Raw genomic sequence first — 20393 nt, 5'->3', positions numbered from 1 at the left:
TACAGGAAGCTGCTATAGTAATATGTAATAGGCCATGAGCATCTGTGCACACAAGAAGGATTGAATGAGACTCCTACAGATAAAAAGAAACTGATGAGACCCTGAAGGAAGATTTGATGATGGGGAAAGAAGGCAAAGGGGAAATCAGTATCTGACAACTCTTGGGTTGCAAATCTGGAGAGCTGGGGACAGTGATTGGGCAGGGATGAGCTTAGATTTACCTGTCCCCTTTGTTTCAGTGGGCAGTAGTGGGGCTGGGCCAAATAAAATATGGGACTAGAGAGAAGAATAGAAACCAGTAAAGATTTACCAGCAAATGGCAAAACAAAATGTAAAAGCTATATAATGTGGTTTCAAGCCTAATTTAAGTAGTCAAAAGGGAGAAAACAAGTTGCAAAAGAAAAATGATAGACTAGCTCTCTTCATCAAATGTCCTTTTAAAATGTAGATTTGATGATTGGTATTGACATAAAATGTTTACTTAGCTGGCCTTCTGAGAAGTTCAGTTTATTGAATTTATACCCTAGAGTTTTTAAAAGGATTTTAATTAAAGAGTGTCTTTAAATACTTATAGTCCAGTCAGAATCTCAAAGCATTATAGAAGCACATAGCCCCTGTTACAAATGAGCAGAGAGGTAAGATGGCAAATCAAGGAGGCAACTCACTATCAGGCATAGGAGCAGACTACTAATACCCTGGAACACAAATCAGATGAGTGTGTTGTGACGTGTATTTGATGAGCATTTGCAGACAAGAATGCATACCTAAATTTCAACACTTCATTAAAAACTAATGGAGCCTATATATCAACCATCTGATCTTTGACAAACCTGACAAAAACAAGCAAGGGGGGAAAAGATTCCCTATTTCATTTTTACACACACACACACACACACACACACACACACACTAAACCTGTATGATATATAATATATATCATACTAAACCTGTATGATATATATATCATACAGGTTTTAGTATCCCTAGTCTAAAATGCTCCAAAATTTTTTGAGTGCTGACGATGCTCAAAGGAAACTCTCACTAGAGCATTTTTGGATTTGGGGTTTTCAGATTATAGATGCACAACTGGTAAGTACAATGCAAATATTCCAAAATCCAAAAGCATCGGAAATCTGAAATACTTCCAGTCCCAAGCATTTTTGACAAGGGATATTTAACCTGTATATAAATACACACATATATGTATATATACACTATACTTACATATAAGATATGCTATGTACATTATAAATTATATACATTAAATATATAAATACTAGGGACTGTTAGCATTTCTGTTGTCTCCAAGCTTTCAAAGTCATCAAAATTGCATTCTGTAAACTTGAATGTTCTGTTAAGTCTATAATGTATCTGCTAAAGGTTTTAACATTTGAGTTATTCTATTTAATTAAACCCATAATTAAACTGGAATTATCTTCTCAGATGTTGACATTTTATAAAGCTATAAGTGGTTCTCTAGACCTGGGTATGGTCTATCTGGATAGCTGAAAATAGGTATGTCTGTTTGCAATCTTAGATATTATATCTTGAAAAAAAAGTAGGCACCAATACCCTAAAAAATCTGTTTCTTTGCTCTTTTTGTCTGATCACTGGAAAAATTATCTTGAATGAGATGGAGGCTTTTTCATTCAGCCAAGGCTTTTTGTAAAAAACCAAACAAAACAAAAAACAGTGATTTTAATGGATACAGATGGATCCTAGTTAATTTCGAGAAGCAATAAGATACAATTTTAACCAATTTTTTGAACTGAAATGAAAAACAACTCTAATGTACTGTATGTCAAACAATATTCATTTAACCTTAAAAGCCACATGTATTGTTTATTCAAACCTCAGCTATACTCTGAGTGTTAACCCTATGAAGCTGTAATGGGTTGGCTTTCTGGTAGTGGGAGAAATGGAGAACAAGTATTTGAAAAGTGGCCAAAAGCTAGGCTGAAATTCAGACTGTTTCTAACTCCCATGGCTTCCATTAATCTCTGGTGGCTTGAGCAGGTCAGAGAAGTAAACCCTGTTCTCTCAAAAGCACTAAGTGTACAATGAGATTCTGAGATACCCATGAAGATAAGCCTCAGAGAGCAAAACTAAGCCAGCATGTGGCCACTTTTGAACCATATAAGACAACATAAATAGGGTAGCCATAGAGTGGATTTATCTCAGACCATCCAGTTTTATTGCCTGTTTTTCTGGCAGGCATAATTATTAAGATTGCAGCTCTTGCTTTCAAAATGTGCCTCAGTTGAGATGGTAAATTACATAGTCACTCTCATCATAAGGCAAAGGGACATGAGACAAATCCCTGAGACAGGGGAAGTGTTCTCTGTATTTTTTGAGGGAGAAGTTGAAACCCGCAGAATCAGGGCAAAGTGGGAGACAGCAGGGAGGAATAAACCCATTGTGAAGTCTCTCCTGACCATGTGCTGGGTTCCATGGGGGAGCACTTTAATGCCAGTGCTCCATACCAAAGCTGGAGATGAAGAAGTGAGTAGAAGCAGATGACCTTAGGGAGCCTCTGCCAAACATCTAATTCTATAAATTCTGCTGGGAGGGAGCAAGTGTGTTGAAATTTGAAAGAAGCTTTAAAAGGAAACTAGTATAAGGATTCTCCATTGATAGGCATTTGAGCTTCCAATGATGATATACAGCACTATAAGAAATCTGCCAGTTCTGTAAAACACAGAATTAGAAAAAACTACTTTAAATTTCAAATGGAAACAAAAAGAGCCCATATAGCCAGGACAATCCTAAGCAAAAGGAACAAAGCTGGAGGCATCATGCTATCTGACTTCAAACTATATTACAAGGCTCCAGTAACCAAAACAGCACGATACTGGTACCAAAACAGATATATAGACCAATGGAACAGAACAGAGGCCTCAGAAATAATGCCACATATCTACAATCATCTAATGTTTGATAAACCTGACAAAAACAAGCAACGGGGAAAAGATTCCCTATTTAATAAACGGTGCTGGGAAAATTGGCTAGTCATATGCAGAAAACTGAAACTGGACCCCTTCCTTACACCTCATAAAAAAATTAACTCAAGATGGATTAAAGACTTAAATGTAAGACCCAAAATCATAAAAATCCTAGAAGAAAACCTAGGCAATACCATTCAGGACACAGGCATAGGCAAATAATTCATGACTAAAACATCAAAAGCAATGGCAACAAAAGCCAAAATAGACAAATTGGATCTAATTAAACTAAAGAGCTTCTTCACAGCAAAAGAAACTATCATCAGAGTGAACAGGCAACCTAAAGAATGGGAGGAAATTTTTACAATCTACCCATCTAACAAAGAGCTAATATCCAGAATCTACAGGGAACTTAAACAAATTTCTAAGGAAAAAAAAAAAAAAAAACAACCCCATCAAAAAGTGGGCAAAGGATATGAACACACAATTCTCGAAAGAAGACATTTACATGTCCCACAAACATATGAAAAAAATTTCATCATCACTGGTCATTAGAAAAGTGCAAATCAAAACCACAATGAGATACCATCTCATGCCAGTTAGGATGGCGATCCTTAAAAAGTCAGGAAACAACAGATGCTGGAAAGGATGTGGAGAAACAGGAACACTTTTACACTGTTTGTGGGAGTGTGAATTAGTTCAACCATTTTGGAAGACAGTGTGGTAGTTCCTCAAGGATCTAGAACCAGAAATACTATTTGACCCAGCAATCCCATTACTGGGTATATACTCAATGGATTATAAATCATGCTACTATAAAAACACATGCACCCGTATGTTTATTGCAGCACTGTTCACAATAGCAAAGACTTGGAACCAACCCAAATGCCCATCAATGATAGACTGGATAAAGAAAATGTGGCACATATACACCATGGAATACTATACAGCCATAAAAAGGATCAGAGAGTTATTTTCTTAAAAAATACTTTATTGTCAAATGAAGTACTTTATTGTTTGGGCTGTCAATATAAGATCTTGGCATTTTTAACAAAATAGCTCTTTGAGAAATACCAAAACACACACAATGGGGGGACTTCCTGCCAATAGTAGCAAGCCAAATCTGAAGAAGAGTATAAAATTATTTGTCCAGAAAAATCATAAATACTTATAAAAAGTGCATTGTGAGAATGCATGCGTTTTCAGGAGGAAATCAGAAGAGAGTGAATAGAGAAACTATGAGCTGGATGGTGCCCACCATCCACACTCTGTTCTTTCAAAGGAGATGTGGTTAAACAGATCCAAGTTTATGGTGAGAAACAGATTCTTTCCTTCCAAGAGCAGTCCCAATGCATCTGCTGGATTGTTACTATATCTGGCTCCTGGAAAGATGGTCATCACACAGTCTGTTCCTCCCAGTAGCCTCAGAAGTAAGAGTTCCCAAATTTGCTTTGCTTCCCCAAGTTGCGAGGCAGTATAATATAATGGATAAGAGAACAGATTGGAGCCAAACAGCTTGGATTCAAATCCTAGCTCTGCTCCTTCCTACCTATGTGACTTTGGGCAAATGAATTAATCTCTATGTGCCTCAGTTTCTTTATTGCTAAAATGGAGACAATAATGCCTACCTCATAGGGTTGTGAAGATTAAATGAATTAGTATATGCAAAGCATTTAGAATTGTGCTTGGTACACTGTGTCAGCTAAATGTTAGCTGTTATTCCTAATCCCCTTTCTTCCCATTCTTTGCCTCCACTTCTTTTTCCTCCTTCTCCTCAAGGGTAGCTTACACATGGGGGAATATCTGGCTTAAGGGACTCCCACAAGTGTGCTATGTATTTAACAAAGAAAAGGGTTTGAATCAAACCAACAAACAAACAAGCAAACAAAGCTTAGCAAAGATAACTGTATGCCTACATACTGAAAAGGAATCTTTTCATCTCTAAGTCATTGGAAGACAGGGTCCTGGAGATATTTTTTAAAATGACTAGAGAGATTTCTTCGGCTCGTGCCTTCTAAACTGGCTTAGAATTTCCCATAATTATGCTAGTCCTCTATTTCCAATTTTTAAAAAAAGAGTTTGCATCTTAATTAAAATCTCTTTTCTCTCTTGGTTAAAAATGAGGCTTGACAGGACAGATATCTGCTTAATTGGTAGAAGTACAATTTACAAAGTTATAAAGTGAAGTGTTAAAAATCCAAGTACCCGCTGGGCAAGGTGGCTCACACCTGTAATCCCAGTACTTTCAGAGGCTGAGGCGGGTAGATTACCTGAGGTAAGGAGTTCAAGACCAGCCTAGACAACACAGGGAAACCCCGTCTCTACTAAAAATACAAAAATTAGCCAGATGTGGTGAGCACCTGTAGTTCCAGCTACTTGGGAGGCTGAGGTGGGAGGATCGCTTGAACCTGGGAGGCAGAGGTTGCAGTGAGCTGAGATCACGCCACCGCACTCCAGCCTAGGCAACAGAGTGAGACTCTGTCTTTAAAAAAAATCCAAGTACCCAAATAAAGTAGAGTCCTGTGCTACCACATCCATGAACTCAAAATAAAAAGCAGGACCCAGAGGGGAAACTCAATGACCTACCCATGTTGACTGCCTGGTCAACCTGAAAATGAAAAGCAATCAGTTGTATACACTGCTCTTCTTTCTCATGTATCTTTTACCTCTGTTTGCACTGTCAGTCAACAAATCAGGGTGATTTCTATAAATTGTTGGAGTCTAAGCTCACAAAGACTATTCTAATGTGAGTAATGGGCACATCCAGTGGTGTTTCTGGGCAGCTATGGAATTCCCTGATGGAGTTAGAAAGAATAAGACTGAAGAAAGAGTGGCTTTAACCACTCATGAAGAAATAATTGCTCTGAAATGCTTCACTGGGAATTCCTTATTTTTATTGTAGAAACAGATTCATATACACACACAAAAGTCCTCCAATCCGAGAAACAGAATGGGGTATTATTGACCCTGACAGGACATCGCAGATGGCCGATTAGGAATCACTGCTACTAATTTGTTAAACTCAATATGAAAGTCAACGCTTTCCCATCCACTGTCTGAATGACTTTCTATTCAAGAAGAAATATTCTAGACATAAGAAACATGCCAAGAAGGAACATGATGACCTCAGAGGGACAGGGTCCTGGGACAGTCAGCAAGCACATGGGGATGAATTTTGAGCACAAGAGATGGACAGAAAGCAAAAATAATCTGGAATGTTTCCATGGAAGGAGATCCAGTTGGGATTTAGAAGATGAGGAGTGGTAGGTGAGGATGGCAAATCTCTAAAATGATCCCATACGCATGAACATAAATGATTCACTTTTGAAAAGGTATTACTAATGACAGCGAGACTCTTTGATAGCTATGAAAAGATCAGAGTATCTCAATACACAGTTGTCCCTCAGTATCCATGGGGAATTGGTGCCAGGACCACCCCCCAGATACCAAAATCCATGGATGCTCAAGTCCCTGATAAAAAATGGCATAGTGTTTGCATATAACCTACACACATACTCCCATATACTTTAAATAATCTCTAGATTACTTATAAAATGTAATACAATGTAAATGCTATGTAAATAGTCATTTTACTACATTGGTTTCTAAAATTTGTATTTTTAAAATTGTTGTACTGTTACTGTTAACGTGTTTTTAAAAATTATTTTCTATCTGCAGTTGGTTGAATCCATGGATGTGCAACCAGTGAATATAGAGGACAGACTGTATTTTGAAGTTTAGGTGAGAACATATAAACTCAAAAATTACTGAGTTAATTTTATTTTTTTTTATTTTATTGTGGTAAGGACACTTAACGAGATTTACCCTTTTAACAAACTTAAGTGTACAATACTATATAGTTAACTATACGCACAATGTTGTACTGCAGATCCATAGAACTTGTTCACCTTGGAGGGGGAAGTCGGGAGTTGCTAATCAACAGGCATAAGGTTTCAGTTATACAAGATGAATTTTCATTTTTTAAAGTAGTGTTTCTCATTAACAATGTTTCTTTCCTATCATCACGACCAGGAGATGGTGGTGTTTCTGCAGAAAACGTGGGCCAAAACAAAAACAACTTGAGACTGATTTGTAAGAATCTATATTTGGATTTGCTGTTATTTTCTTCAGTTTTCTTTGATTTTAAAAACTTTGAAAAATCTGGTCAATTTTTATGATGTTTAAAATCAATGAAGTATCTCACATACCACTTCCCCGAAGATCCCGGATTCTAGCCGAGATGGGATCTGAGGTACAATTTTGCTGCTCTTTTGGAAAGAGAAATCAAGTGTCTTAGGTAAAATGGCAGTTATCTTGAACACTGACTAATTACTTTTAAACAGTTGCTTCCAGTTTCATTTACCTTGAAGGAGTTAGCAGAAATATCACAATTTCATAAAAAGTGACTTCCATTTTCTCCCTGGGCTCATTTGACATATGTTGGATGAATGGGGTTGGGTTGAGCAAATTGTGAGTTCGGCCATTTCTCCTCCCTCCCTACTGCGTCTGTACTTGGAATGCTGTCAAGAGCTTTTTGTGACTGTGGCTCTCTTTGTTTTAAATAAATCAGTCAGCATGATATATGATTAATATTATGCTAGGGGAAACAGGAAGACACAAAGCAATAACAGTGCAAGAATATATTTTTGAATGCTCAACTCTATGAACCAGATGAAGCCCTGAAGGTGGTCAAAGAAGATCAATGAGAACTAGAGTGATTAGGCAAAACTATTAGAAGAGGTGCAACTTCAACTGGACCCTTGAAAGATGAGTGGGATGTGAATAGGTAGAAGAGGAGGGGGGCCTATTCCAAGCTTGTGAAAAGTAACGGTGTAAGTGAAGCACATAACAGGAGGGAAGGTAGGAAGAAACATAGCATGTAACAGAACAAAGAGATTAGCCAGCCAGCCTAAAGCAGATGCGTGTGTTGGTGTCAGAGAAATGAGGCTGGAAAGTAGGTTAAGGAAGGATCAGACTGTTTCACAGAAGGTCTTTAAAACAAGATGAAAAATTTAGATTGGATAATATTGTAAGAAATAGTAGCATGATCAAGTAGTTTCTCAAGAAGAAAATTCCTAGGCTGGGCACAGTGGCTCATGTCTGTAATCCCAGCACTTTGGGAGACTGAGGCAGGAGCATCATTTGTGATCAGGAGTTTGAGACCAGCCTGGGGCAACATAGCGAGACCATGCCTCTACAAAAAAGAAAAAAAATTAGCCAGGCATGGTGGTGCAGGCCTGTAGTCCCAGCTACTCAGGAGGCTGAGGCTGCAGTGAGCTATAACTGTGCCTGCACTACAGCCTGGGTGACAGTGAGACCCTGCCTCTGAAAAAGAGGAAACAGCCAAAAGAAAGAAGAGTAAAAGAAAATTCCTAGATTAGGGTATTATGTATCACGCATAATGTAGAAAGAACATTATGGACACCTACAGCCTTGGGGAGGGGCTGGATTCATGATCAGAAGTTGGAGATCCCAGACGTGTATGACTGCCACCAGTTATCTCCCTAATTTTTGAGCCAATCTTCCCTCACCCTGGAGTGCAGAGAACAAGGAGGAATGTGGTGTGAGTTGAGGCTGGAGAGACAGTCTTAGAAGTCTTCCTTCACCTCCCTGACTAGGTCAACCCCTCTCAATTATTAGCTTTTATAACACCTTTCCTTTGTGGCATGTGGCACAGTTGCAATTTTATAATTACCTATATCATGATATGGTGTCTGTCTTCCCCACTAAAACTCCATGAGGGCAGGTTCCATGTCCATTTTTGTTCACCATTGTATCTCTAGCACTGGTGCAGTGACAGGCTCTTAGTGACTGCTTAACAATGTTTGCTGAATGAAAGAAAGTAGATATTTACACTTAAGACACTTTAAGATATTTACACTTTAAGCCTAGAGTGAGAGAAGGGTAAGTTAAGGCCTTGATGGGAAAAGATGGAAAGTGTGGTAAGGTACTCTCTTAGGAGTATCTGCACATAACAATGTGCCATGCATGTCCCCTCTTTCCCTTTACTCCCCTGTACTAGGAGATATCCTTGTCATACTCCTATGAATGGGTCCCAAAAGGTAGTATAGAAGTTAGGAGCTTGAAACTTTGGAGCCAGACTGACCAGCTTAAATTTCTAGCTCTGCCACTTACTACCATTTGTCCTTGGACAAATCACTCAACTTTTCTGCCTTAGCTTCCTCATCTGTAGAATGGGATATAAATAGTTGTTATTGTTTTTGCAAGGATCAAGTGAGCTCTTCCACACATAAGTGCTTAGAACATGGTCTGGCACATTGTACGTGCTACATTTAGATGCCATTTGCTAAATGCATACTTGGCTTTCAATACAGTTAATACCTACCCCAAATACCTTCCCCTTGTCTAGTGTCCAAGTACATAGCCTTCCCTGTTGCTTTGACAAAATAAGCAGGAGACAGGAAGTAGAAATGATCAGTGGTGGAGGGAAGCTGGGTGTGGGTTTGGGTTTGAAGCCGGCTTTCCCAGGATGTGGCAGTAGTATAATCTCTGAAGAGATTTTTTCTTCTGATAAAGTTTCCCTTAAGGTTCCAGTGGCTGTTTGCACTGTGCTTCCAGTCCTAATGAGGTTTGCTGAAGTGCCAGCAATGACACACATTGTGCCAACGCTCTTCTTGACTGTCCTAGCCTCAAAGACATGTCTAGCCAACAGAGGCTAGGGCTGAGATTCAATCCGTGCCTAGGATTGCTGTCTGACCCAGGAAGAAAGACACACATTAGGGTTTGGGGACAGTGCAGAGAGGCTATTTCAATGCCCTTTATATGAAGGTTTGCAAGTTCAGCAGTCAAAAGATTATTTCTTCTTCAGTATTTGGTCTGCAGTTAGGGTGGCCAGCATAGGGGAGAGGTGTCTGGGTTCCCTGCTGTATGAGTAATATGCTTATATAAGATACATTGTTGTAAAAACGTCATTTCCATGGGAAAAAAATAACTAGGTGCCTCAAAAGTTAGAACTTCAAAGGAGTTTCAACCACATTATATACAGCTGAAAGATGCAAAGAAACTGGAGGCAATGAAAGAACAACAATTTTTATGAAAGTGTAGGATTTAGTCTTTATAAAGGAAGATGAAAGAAAATTGTGCATTTAGGCTGGATAAGAGGTTGCAAAGAAAGACTTAATGAATTATCGAGTACATAAAGGGACAATACATGGCCAGTAATAACTAGCTTTTATCTGTTGCTTCTGAGGACGTAAAAAAGAAAAGAAATTTAAATTGTAACAAGAGAACAGTAGAGAAAATAGCTAGTTCCAGGATCTGTTACCACAAAAAGGACTAGAACTAAAATTCTGTCTGGAGATTAAATTTTAAAAAGGCAAAACTATCAGAGATAGAGGAGAAGGTGCAATGCTACTTAACTCGAGGGTAATAAATATTGTAATTACTATATACAATATAATAATTATTACTCATAAACCAATAACTCTGTATTAGGCCCTCTCCTAGCACTCTATGCCATCTCAGTTAATCTGCATAACCATTTCATAGGTACTAAGCATAATCTCCATTTTTATACCTGACAAAACCAAGGCTTTGAGTGGTTAAATAGTTTGTCCGAGGTAACAGCACTAGTAGGTGGTAGCCCTGCAATGTCAAATCTATGACCTTCTTTTCAGAGCCTCTGTCCTTTGCATTATACTGTATTGCCTCTAGGTTGCAGTGACATGTCTTTTCACTGTTGCCTTTCCTTTCTATTATCAATTGTTTTTCAGTTTAGATTCCACATATCCTTTTCCCCAAAGGGAATAATCTCAGCCTAACAGCTGGATTATAGTGACCAGCTGGTTATATTAGCAACCACATGTACACCTCTGCTCAGTATGGATTTTCTTTCTTTTGAGCCACACTGAAATTAAGTTGGGGCAAAGATGAGAAAGGAGGTGAGGAACAAAATATCCATCTTTCTTGACTGGAATGTAATAGCTACACTGTAGTACAGACATATACACACACACACATTATGAGAAACACATATGGAAAGATCCAGGGCCTTACCAAAACATAAGTTAAATTAGGCTGTAACTAAATCCATATTGACTTATGAGGGCTGGTACAAATAGCATATTAAAAGGGATGAGCATACACTGGTAGTCCAAACAAGGTCAGTCCTTCCAAAAAGCAATGTTAACTGTAGTGTCCTAAAGTGGTATGGGCGAAAAACAACAACTTGGAGATCAGGAATGAGACCAAGTAATTTCCTACTGACCAGGAGTCACGTGTATAGTCAACACCATCTACCACAGTCAATCAGTAATTCAGGGGGGAAAATGCACAAAAACCATATTCTTTTTTCTGGTAGCACCTAATTCAAATCATGACTAAATTTCTAGCAATCATTCCAATCTAGTGTGTATTCATTTAAAGAGCACCTACTTTGTCTGGGACAGTGGGGGAAATAAAGATAAATGAAAAAGAGTAGCTGTCTTAAAGAGTTTATGCATTGATACGGACGATAGTACATGTGCACAAATAACAAAAAACAGAAGTTGACGTGGTGATAAATGCTCCCAGTGAAGCACAGGTTAAGTGCTGAGGAGTCTTAGAGTAGAGACAGGTTTATTTCTAGCTTGCAGGATTTAAAAACGTTTCATGGAAGTGGCATTTAGACTGGATTTTGAAGGATAAGCAGGATTTATGGGTGGAGAAATTAGGGACGGAAGTGGGAAGGCAGAAAAGAAAGGCCTTCCAACTACTACTTATCAAAATGTGACCTGAGGACGGCCTGCAATAGAATCTGAGGAAGCTGCATTTGTGCTAGGTCTTGAAGGACTAGCAGGATTTCCACAGGCGGGGATGGAGAAAAAGAATTTTCCAGAAAGAGGAAACATTTTCTCCATCCCACCTGTACATGTGCAGTTGTTACTTAGGCAGCCCTTTTGTCTCCTTTTACTCACAGTTCCTTATCATGAAATGCCACCACTCATTCATCCCAAACTGGTTGCCATATGGTTGGACTTAGATGCTTTAACCAATCAGAAACTGAAATTGGTTGCTTTTCCATTGGTTCACTGAGGTTTCAGAATTTTAATAGGCTCAATTTAAGTGCACTAAACTCAGATTAAAAAAAAAAAAAACCAACCATGGTTCCAGGTTGTCCCAAGTTACCTACATGGTCTCAGGAATGATTTCTCAAAGTGACAGTCCACAGACTACCATTCTGCATCAGAGTGAATGATGGGATCTGCTTAAATGCCGATTCCTGGATCCCACTCCAAGGTCACTAAATCAGATTCTCTGCAGGTGTGATCCAGGAATCTGAACTTCAACAAGTTTTCTGAGCAATTCTGAAGTGCACTAAAGTGTGAGAAACATCGAGTGGAAGAGGACAGAGCAAAGGTAAAAAGGTGAGAGCCCAGGAACAATGCAGTGGGCCCTGAGGTGCATGAATGGAAGAATATTGACCTATAAAGGTAACTTGAGGTTAGACCACGAAAGGCCTTCACTGTCAGAGTCGGGGTTTGATATGTATTTGAACGGCAACAGGGAGTCATCCCTTTCAGTGGCAGAACACTGTGGTTAAAAGCCTGAAATATGGAGTCAGTCTGCCAGGATTCAAATTTAGCTCCTCAACTCACTAGCTACCTGACTTTGGATAAGATTCTTAACCTCTCTCTGCCTCAGTTTCCTCATCCATAAAACAGGGAGAACAACAGTACTTATCACATAGGGTTGTCATGAGATTAAGTGAGTTCATATCTGTAAAATGCTTAGAGCTGGGACTGACATATAGTAAGTCCAAATAGATGTTGGAATACAATTTTTGAACAGGGGTGTAACACGGTGATGGATCACTTTTTGGAAGATTAAAATTGCAGTAATGTATAGGAGTCACCTACGCATCCCCTACCAGCAAATCCTATAATTTTTTTCCTCTAACTCAGTGGTTCACAACCTTAGCTGCATATTTGAATCACCTCCTCCTCCTCCTGATCTGGTATAAGTCTACCAAGGTAATTCCAATACGCACCCATGGTTGAGAACCAAGGCTCCAAATGTATTTCAAATTTGTCCACTTCCAATTATTGAGTCCTCAGTATATACAAGACACTGTGCCAGGTCCTTCTCTTATATTATCTCATTGAAATCTCACAAACATCTTGAAGGTAGGAGCTAACATTATCCTCACTTTAAAGATTGGTAGAAAGGTTGAATAAAGTCATCCAACTACAAAGTAGCAAGGCTTAGAACCAAGGCAGTTTGGCTCCAAAGGCTCCACTCTGAACCACTACTGTGTTCCCAGTCCAAGCACTCGTTTTCTCACACTGGAAAGAGTACTATCCTAACCATATTGCTAGTCCCTCCACTTGCATTATTGCCTCCCTCCAACCTAGTCTGGACACAGTAGCCAGTGAGATCTTTTAATATGTTAATTGGATCACTTCATACTCTTTCTCAAAACCTTCCAATAGCTTCCCAATGCATTAAAAATGGGCATCCAAAATCCTTCCCATGGCCCTCAGAGTCCCGCATGGTCTAACTTCTAGTCACCTCTCCAGCCTCATCCCATGCCAGTTTCAACCACAGTCATTACATTTCAGTCACACTGATCCTTAGGCTCTTTGAATGCTCTAAGCTCTTCCCTGCCTGGGGCCTTTGAACTTTCCTTTCTCTCTACTTGGAATGCTCTTCTTTGGGCTCTTTGCATGGATGACTCCTTTTTATCTTTCAGGTCTCAGCTTAAATGTCACCTTCTCAGAGAGGCCTTCCCGACAACTCAATCTAAATAAACTACTTATTTTTTGTCTCAGTCCTTTGTTTATTTTCTGCATAGTACTCACATTGTCTGTATTTTCATGTTTGCTTATTATTTGTCTTTTCTGGTGAGTTCCCTAAGAGCAAAGAACGTATCTTGTCTGCTATGTATGCTATATATATATTGTTGTGTACGTTGTGTACTGCAAAAGGATGCCACAGCTACAGGGGTGCATTCCTTGGGATTTTCTGAAAAATGGCAATAAAGTATCTTACGTAAGGGAATCCTTTTTGTAACTCACATAAAGATGCCATATGGTCTAGCACCGCCCTATATATCTACTGTATTTATCAATATAAATACTCCAGTTCTAGCACAATGCTGAGCATACAGTAGATGGTCAAAAAATATGTTGACTGGACAGAAGGAAAGAGGACAAAATTAGGATACTGCCAGTGGGAAAGTGGGAAAAGGGAGAGATACAGATAACTGCCGACAGATTTGGTAATTTGAGAAGAGGTAACAAAGGAGAAATTAAAGGGGATTACATTTGATCCCAGGAACCTACAGAAAAAAACTAGTGCCATTATATATATATATATATGTATAAATATATATATATATATAAAGAAACCTAAAGAAGAAAAGACTGATGTGAGAAGATAATTCAATTTTGAATATAATTTGAGAAAATGCTTTCTGTTTTTGCTTTTATTGAGTTTGTCACCATCTTATTATGGGGTTTTAAAAATATACCTAAATCTGCACAGTCTTCAAAATGGCCACATCAGTTCTTTGCAAGGTCCACTTTTCCTTTTAAGGCTATGAACGAAAATAGTCTGTGTTTTATGATACAATAATTTAAGGGCCAAGCTAGAAGGGATTAAGGATGGAGAAATAAATATATTCACTTTCACATTTGATGACTCTCTCCCATCCTCCCCTGAAGCACAGCAATCCATCCAGTGCAGTTTTTTTTTTTTTTTTTTTTTTAAGACTGTGGTCTTTAAAATCAATGTTTTAATTACTTTTTCCCTTTGTTAATTAAACTACCTTTAAAAACTAAGGCTACCATAAAAATTACCTTTCCCTAGGACACTGGACAGGCATTTTCCTGTTTTCTGAATTCTACTACACAGGATAGCACCACCCAGGGGTCTTGGGATATAACACACCTACCTCTGCATACCCGGCAGCAGGAATCTGGAACAGAGACTGGGAAGGCACAGGTTAATTTGGGGCAAGTCTTGAGACCACAATACACATTTCCCTCCTGCCAAGGAGAAATAGAATTAAGATCAGAAGCATCTAGGATAAGTGTAAAGGCTTCACTTAATACCTGAGATAGAGCAGGGACTCAGAACATGGCATGTCCTTCCCCCCAGCTCTCCCATTGTCAGTTCTCGGTACTTCCTACATTTTATTACACATTATTTTTTTTCTCCTACAATTCCTCCATGCCAGAGACTAAGCCACAGAAAAGTTAGCAATCCTAGTCGAGCATCATGGTCTAAGGTGGTACAAAGTAGTCTGTCAGGGATGCCATTGAGCCTTTGAACCACCAATTATAGTCTTATTTCTTTCTTCTCTTTTCATGGCATCCTTGGTCCCCCAGCTGGATTGGGGGTTTAAAGGAATGAAGATTTATTTCATAGCTTTCATTTGTAATATTCACTAGACTCTCCCTTCCAAACCAAAGGAACAAGCTCTCTGGGATAATACAAAACTATACAAGATGATCTGATGGTCACAGCTCAGTCTTGCACAAGGCAAGGGAGAGGATAAAATTTACTTGGTGGTTACATCTGTCTTTGCAATAATCCTGATTTCCTAAATTTCTATCTTCCAAATGTTATTCCTTAAACCTTGTTCTTAGTTCTTAGAAGCATATTCTTCTAGGGCTAGAAGGGTTCCTGGAAGGCCATTAGGAAAGCAAGTCCACAATGAAATTCTCCTAAATTTATGATTATGATTTAATGCAACTCATGTTGTATTCAAACACCTGACAGTGCAGGCACAAATGAAAGTACAAATACAGAGGAAGCTCTTGTATTTGGGTAGGGCCTGGCAGGAATGTTAAGATGTATGGTCTTACCGAACAGCTGCACTGGGTGCATTGATTGGGTTGCCGATTCTGAAAGAGCCCTTCAGCCACGAACAGCTCTCCATGTTGGTAAGTTGTCCCATTGTACTCGCAAGACTTGCTGGTCACCTTATTGTTCACTGGGGGCAAGGAGTCTTCTAGAACAGGGTGGAGAAAAACTACACTGAGTATTGGCATCATTGAAAAGAATTTCATAAATCCCAACAGCAGACGGACCTGTACTACATAGAAGGAGTTTTAAGACAGTCCTTGCTCCAGTGACCAATGATTTTAAATAACATTAAAATAGCCAGACAAATATAGCAGCTGACATTACCATCTATCCATCCATCCATCCATCCATCCATCCATCCATCCATCCATCCAACCATCTATCCATTCTTTTATTTGTTGACCATTTACTGAGCACCTACTATGTGCCGGGAATTATAATATGTGTTAGAGAGGGATCAGAGAACACGGACAAGGTCCCTGCCTAGACGGAGCTAATATTCCTAGATGAATAAGATATTATCTTTCCTCAAAGGAAGGAGTCCATGCTACCTCTATTTAATCTTTTCCCCTGGTTGCTTCAGAAGGGGACCCATCTATTATAATTGCCCTGGTAACTTTATTCCCTCCAACATTTATTTATTTATTTATTTATTTATTTATTTATTTATTTATTATTTAGAGACTGAGTCTCACTCTGTTGCCCAGGTTGGAGTGAATGGTGTGAGCTCTGCTCACTGCAACCTTTGCCTCCTGGGTTCAAGCGATTCTCGTGCCTCAACCTCCCAAGTAGCTGGGACTACAGGCGCCTGCCACCATGCCTGGCTATTTATTACTATTAGTATTAGTAGTAGTAGAGATGGGGTTTCACCATGTTGACCAGGTTGGTCTCAAACTCAATTGATCCACCTGCCTCATCTTCCCAAAGTGCTGGGATTATAGGTGTGAGCCACGGCGCCCAGCCACCACCCACATTTTAAATCACTTTTGTGCTTATCTATTTGTTCCAGCCTCTGTAGTTTTGCTTATTTTTAATCCCTCCACCAAGACTGCCCACTCCCCGACTCTTTTCTACCCATTGAAGTCCTATCTGATCTTGAAGGTTCAGCTTATGCCCCCTTTCCTCCACGAAGCATTCTCTAAATAACTCCAGCCACAATCTGGACCTCTCAAGGCATCTAATGTCTGAAGCACACAATATGACATTTGAATATTATTGAAACTCATATTTGTGAATTATAGTAACCTAGCAGACCATTTACAAAGAGATTTCACATATATTATTACAACGGAGCTTTATAACAACCCTGTGAATCAAGGAGGGTAAATTCTTACCTTCATTTTCATTTTAGGGAAATAGGGTTGCTGAGGTTATGTGAATTATTTGAAGTCACAAAGCTAGTGAGTGGTGAAAAAAGGAACTGAAACCAACAATAGATACAACCAGAGCTTGGAAAGTGCCTGCCATGAGACAGTGGAAGGAGAGAAATCAGGGGAGCTGTATGTTTCATTAAGAAGGGGCTTAGAGAGTTGAACCATCCTTTCTTTCCATTAGTCAAAACTATAAGGAATATGAATCTAGTTTATGGTGGGTAAGTTGTACCTCAATACAACTGTTTAAAAAAACAGGCATGGTGGCTCACGTCTGCAATCCCAGCACTTTGGGAGGCCAAGGCGAGCAGATCATGAGGTCAGGAGATCGAGACCATCCTGGCTAACACAGTGAAACCCTGTCTCTACTAAAAAATACAAAAAATTAGCCAGGCATGGTGGTGAGTGCCTGTAGTCCCAGCTAATCGGGAGGCTGATGCAGGAGAATGGCGTGAACTCAGGAGGTGGAGCTTGCAGTGAGCCAAGATTGTGCCACTGCACTCCAGCCTGGGCGACAGAGCGAGACTCCATCTCAAATAAAACAAAACAAAACAAACAAACAAACAAAAGAATGAAATCATTCTCAGGATGTAGTGAAAACGATAAGGCTAACAATAATAACATCCATAATAATAATAATAATACAATAATAGATACCATTTATCAAGCCCTAGCTATGTGCCAGGCAGGAGTGAGTGCTTTTACATACATAATCTCATTGGCTCTTACTAATAATGTTCTGATGTAGACATTATGATTATGCCCATTTTGCAGATGAGGAAACTAAGGCTTAAGAGATCAATTGACTTACCCAAGGTGACACAACTTGCAAGTGGCAGCACTAAGATACAAATTGATGTCTGACTGATTCTAGAACCTTCTCTCATAGCCACTATCAAAAAGACTGCCAATCACTTTAAACCTATAATAAGGAAGGGACCATTTAATTAAAAACCAAAACCCAAACCACTAGAACATGAAGGCTATGCTGTCCCTAATGTTGTGGCCTAAAATACCCAGACAACAGACAATGCGCTTCCTTTGGCTTCAGTGATTTGGGTAACTAACTCAATTCTATACTTCGCTATATAAGTTGATCTAACATCTATTTCTGAGCAATTCACTCTTAGAGTGTTAACTACTTATTAATGACCCTTTACAGGATATAAAGAAAGTTCCTTACTTTTGCCTATAAAGACAGCCTTAGCTCCTAGAAAGAGTTTAACTCATACTAATTGACTCTCTGTCTGGGCTAAGAGGCCCTGCCCCTGCCCACAAGCGTATACAATCAGACAGCTGCAGCTGGCAGACATGAGTGAAACCCATCAGAGAAAGGACAGAAGCAGACCCATTTGCCCCTTGGGCTCTAATTATTCCAAATCTCAGCATTATGTGGTGAAGGAAAACTACAGTGACCTACAAAATAATATTTGCCATGGCTCTTACAGGAGCTGGCAGATGTTTGGAATACCAAACAAACAACAACAACAAAAAAAGAAGTTTGGAATTATTTTGCCTCAAAAGAATGTGGCTTGATTTTTGAACCAGGCCTTCTACCAAGGGATCAATGGCAAGGCAACTGCAGGGTGAGATTTTCCAGCGGAAGAATGATCTTGAGAATCTTCCTTGCAATAGTCTTCTGAGTAACCTGGCATTGGAGTCTTATTCTACTCAATAGGAGATAAGGAGGAAGAGAAAGAGAAAGAGAGGAAGACACAGTAGAATCAAAGAAAAAGAAACTAATTATGGTCATGCTTAAGGCTAGTTTTATGTAATAAAAGTCTTAACATCTTCTCATTCTTATTTCATTCTTCCAACAACTTTAATGGTGTGTATGTTAGCGGTGGGGGCGAATTACTGAAAATGAGGCTACTAGTACTCCAAAAGATTTGTCCCATGTCACACAGCTGTTTAACAGGAGAGCCAACTCAGAAATATAGCTTTCCTGCCTTCAAATTTGTGCTCTTCACAGAATGGGTGTTAAAGCTTCAGAGTAGGATCACTGAGTCATAATCCCAACTCAGTGGTACAGACTCCCCACAATCTTGTACAAGGCACTTTACCTCTTTAAGCCTCAATATTTCTAGGAATGCGATATGGACTCAAATCTCCCCTTGCATCTTTAGAGGGCCAACACAGCATGCTTCCTAACTGCAGAAGGAAGAAAAGCCACCTCACACTTTACCTTCTCCTCTCCCAGATTTTCAAAGTTGGCTGGGCTAGTAACCAACTATCCTTGGAACACATTCCAGGTTCCTGACTGAAAACTAGCAGAAAATCACTTCAAAGCAAAGCTGGTTACAGGGCCCCTCAGGGAATGCTACAATAGGAAGGACCAGGCTGCATGGCTTCTAGCCTCCCCCATCTCTTCTGTTTCCAGTCAAATTCCCACCTAGCACTAAAAGGAGAACTGGAGAAAAAACCATCATAGGGTGAGCAGACAAGCACTAAGCCATGTGACCACAGATGTGTTGGGAAAGAGGAGGTTTCTTCTCCCCAAGTGAGGGATGATCTCATATGTAAGTAGAACTATGATTTCCGGGATGCTCAAAAAATACCCCCTTATCCTAAATGTCTCTAACCACTTTTTCTCACACTGATGCTTAAAATGCCACTATTGGAAGTCCATTCCTCTAGGTTAAATGGCTGCCTTTTGCAATCAGATTTTATAATCCCAAGACTTCTATGAGAGGGTACACTTACACCTTGTCACTAACTAACACCCCAGTGTCAATAACTGCCACAGACCTTTTTTTTGTCCTTCAGAGCAACTGGCAAATTTTACCACGAAGTCTGTGGTTCCACTTCACTGCTTTTTGTACACCTTCTCTCCTCTCCTGGTGCTAGCCTTCTTCCCACACGCTGGAACCAAGTCCTCATACTGACTGCTCTCTTCCCCACTCTACCCACCCTATAAAATGATCATTTCCATAGTAGGACAGTTATTGGATAGTCAGAAAAGCAGCTTGCACGTCAGGAGAAAAATCTACTCCCAGTGTTATAAATACAAACCTCCCCAGAGCTTTCAGAGATCAGTTGCTAATCTCCTTGATGCCAAGCCATCTTTTCTTTTGCCATTACTGCCATTACTTTGGTTCCTACTTTTCTTCTGATGGCTGAGCCTGATTCTAGCATTTCTTTGGTTCTCTGTCATTCTACTGATACAGTCCTGGAACATTTGCAGGCTGTTGGGGGGGTGGTGGGTGGAGAAGCGACATGGAAATGAAGGTAAAGGCTAGAAAGAGGTTATATTCTCTTTAATTACCCATGA

At 39.5% G+C, this 20393-nt stretch overlaps 1 protein-coding gene across 14 annotated transcripts in view; it reads right to left on the bottom strand.

Moving 5' to 3' along the window:
• CHRDL1 (chordin like 1) overlaps positions 1 to 20393 on the bottom strand; it is a 121587-nt gene that overhangs the window by 30369 nt on the left and 70825 nt on the right. For 9 of the 14 annotated variants that reach the window (XM_037989035.2, XM_073013453.1, XM_007992571.3 and 6 more), the window contains 2 exons: positions 15752 to 15897; positions 14836 to 14929 (listed from right to left, as the gene is read on the bottom strand). In XM_037989035.2, the coding sequence (XP_037844963.1) occupies positions 14836 to 14929; positions 15752 to 15897 (240 nt within the window). The remainder of the gene's footprint in view (positions 1 to 14835; positions 14930 to 15751; positions 15898 to 20393) is intronic. The other 5 variants (XM_037989036.2, XM_007992572.3, XM_037989041.2 and 2 more) reach the window with 1 other exon arrangement.

This window comes from Chlorocebus sabaeus, chromosome X (assembly GCF_047675955.1).
Source record: "Chlorocebus sabaeus isolate Y175 chromosome X, mChlSab1.0.hap1, whole genome shotgun sequence".
Classification (NCBI taxonomy): domain Eukaryota; kingdom Metazoa; phylum Chordata; class Mammalia; order Primates; family Cercopithecidae; genus Chlorocebus; species Chlorocebus sabaeus.
Note: the sequence above shows the minus strand (reverse complement) of the source record. Positions and strands in the feature narration are given on the sequence as shown.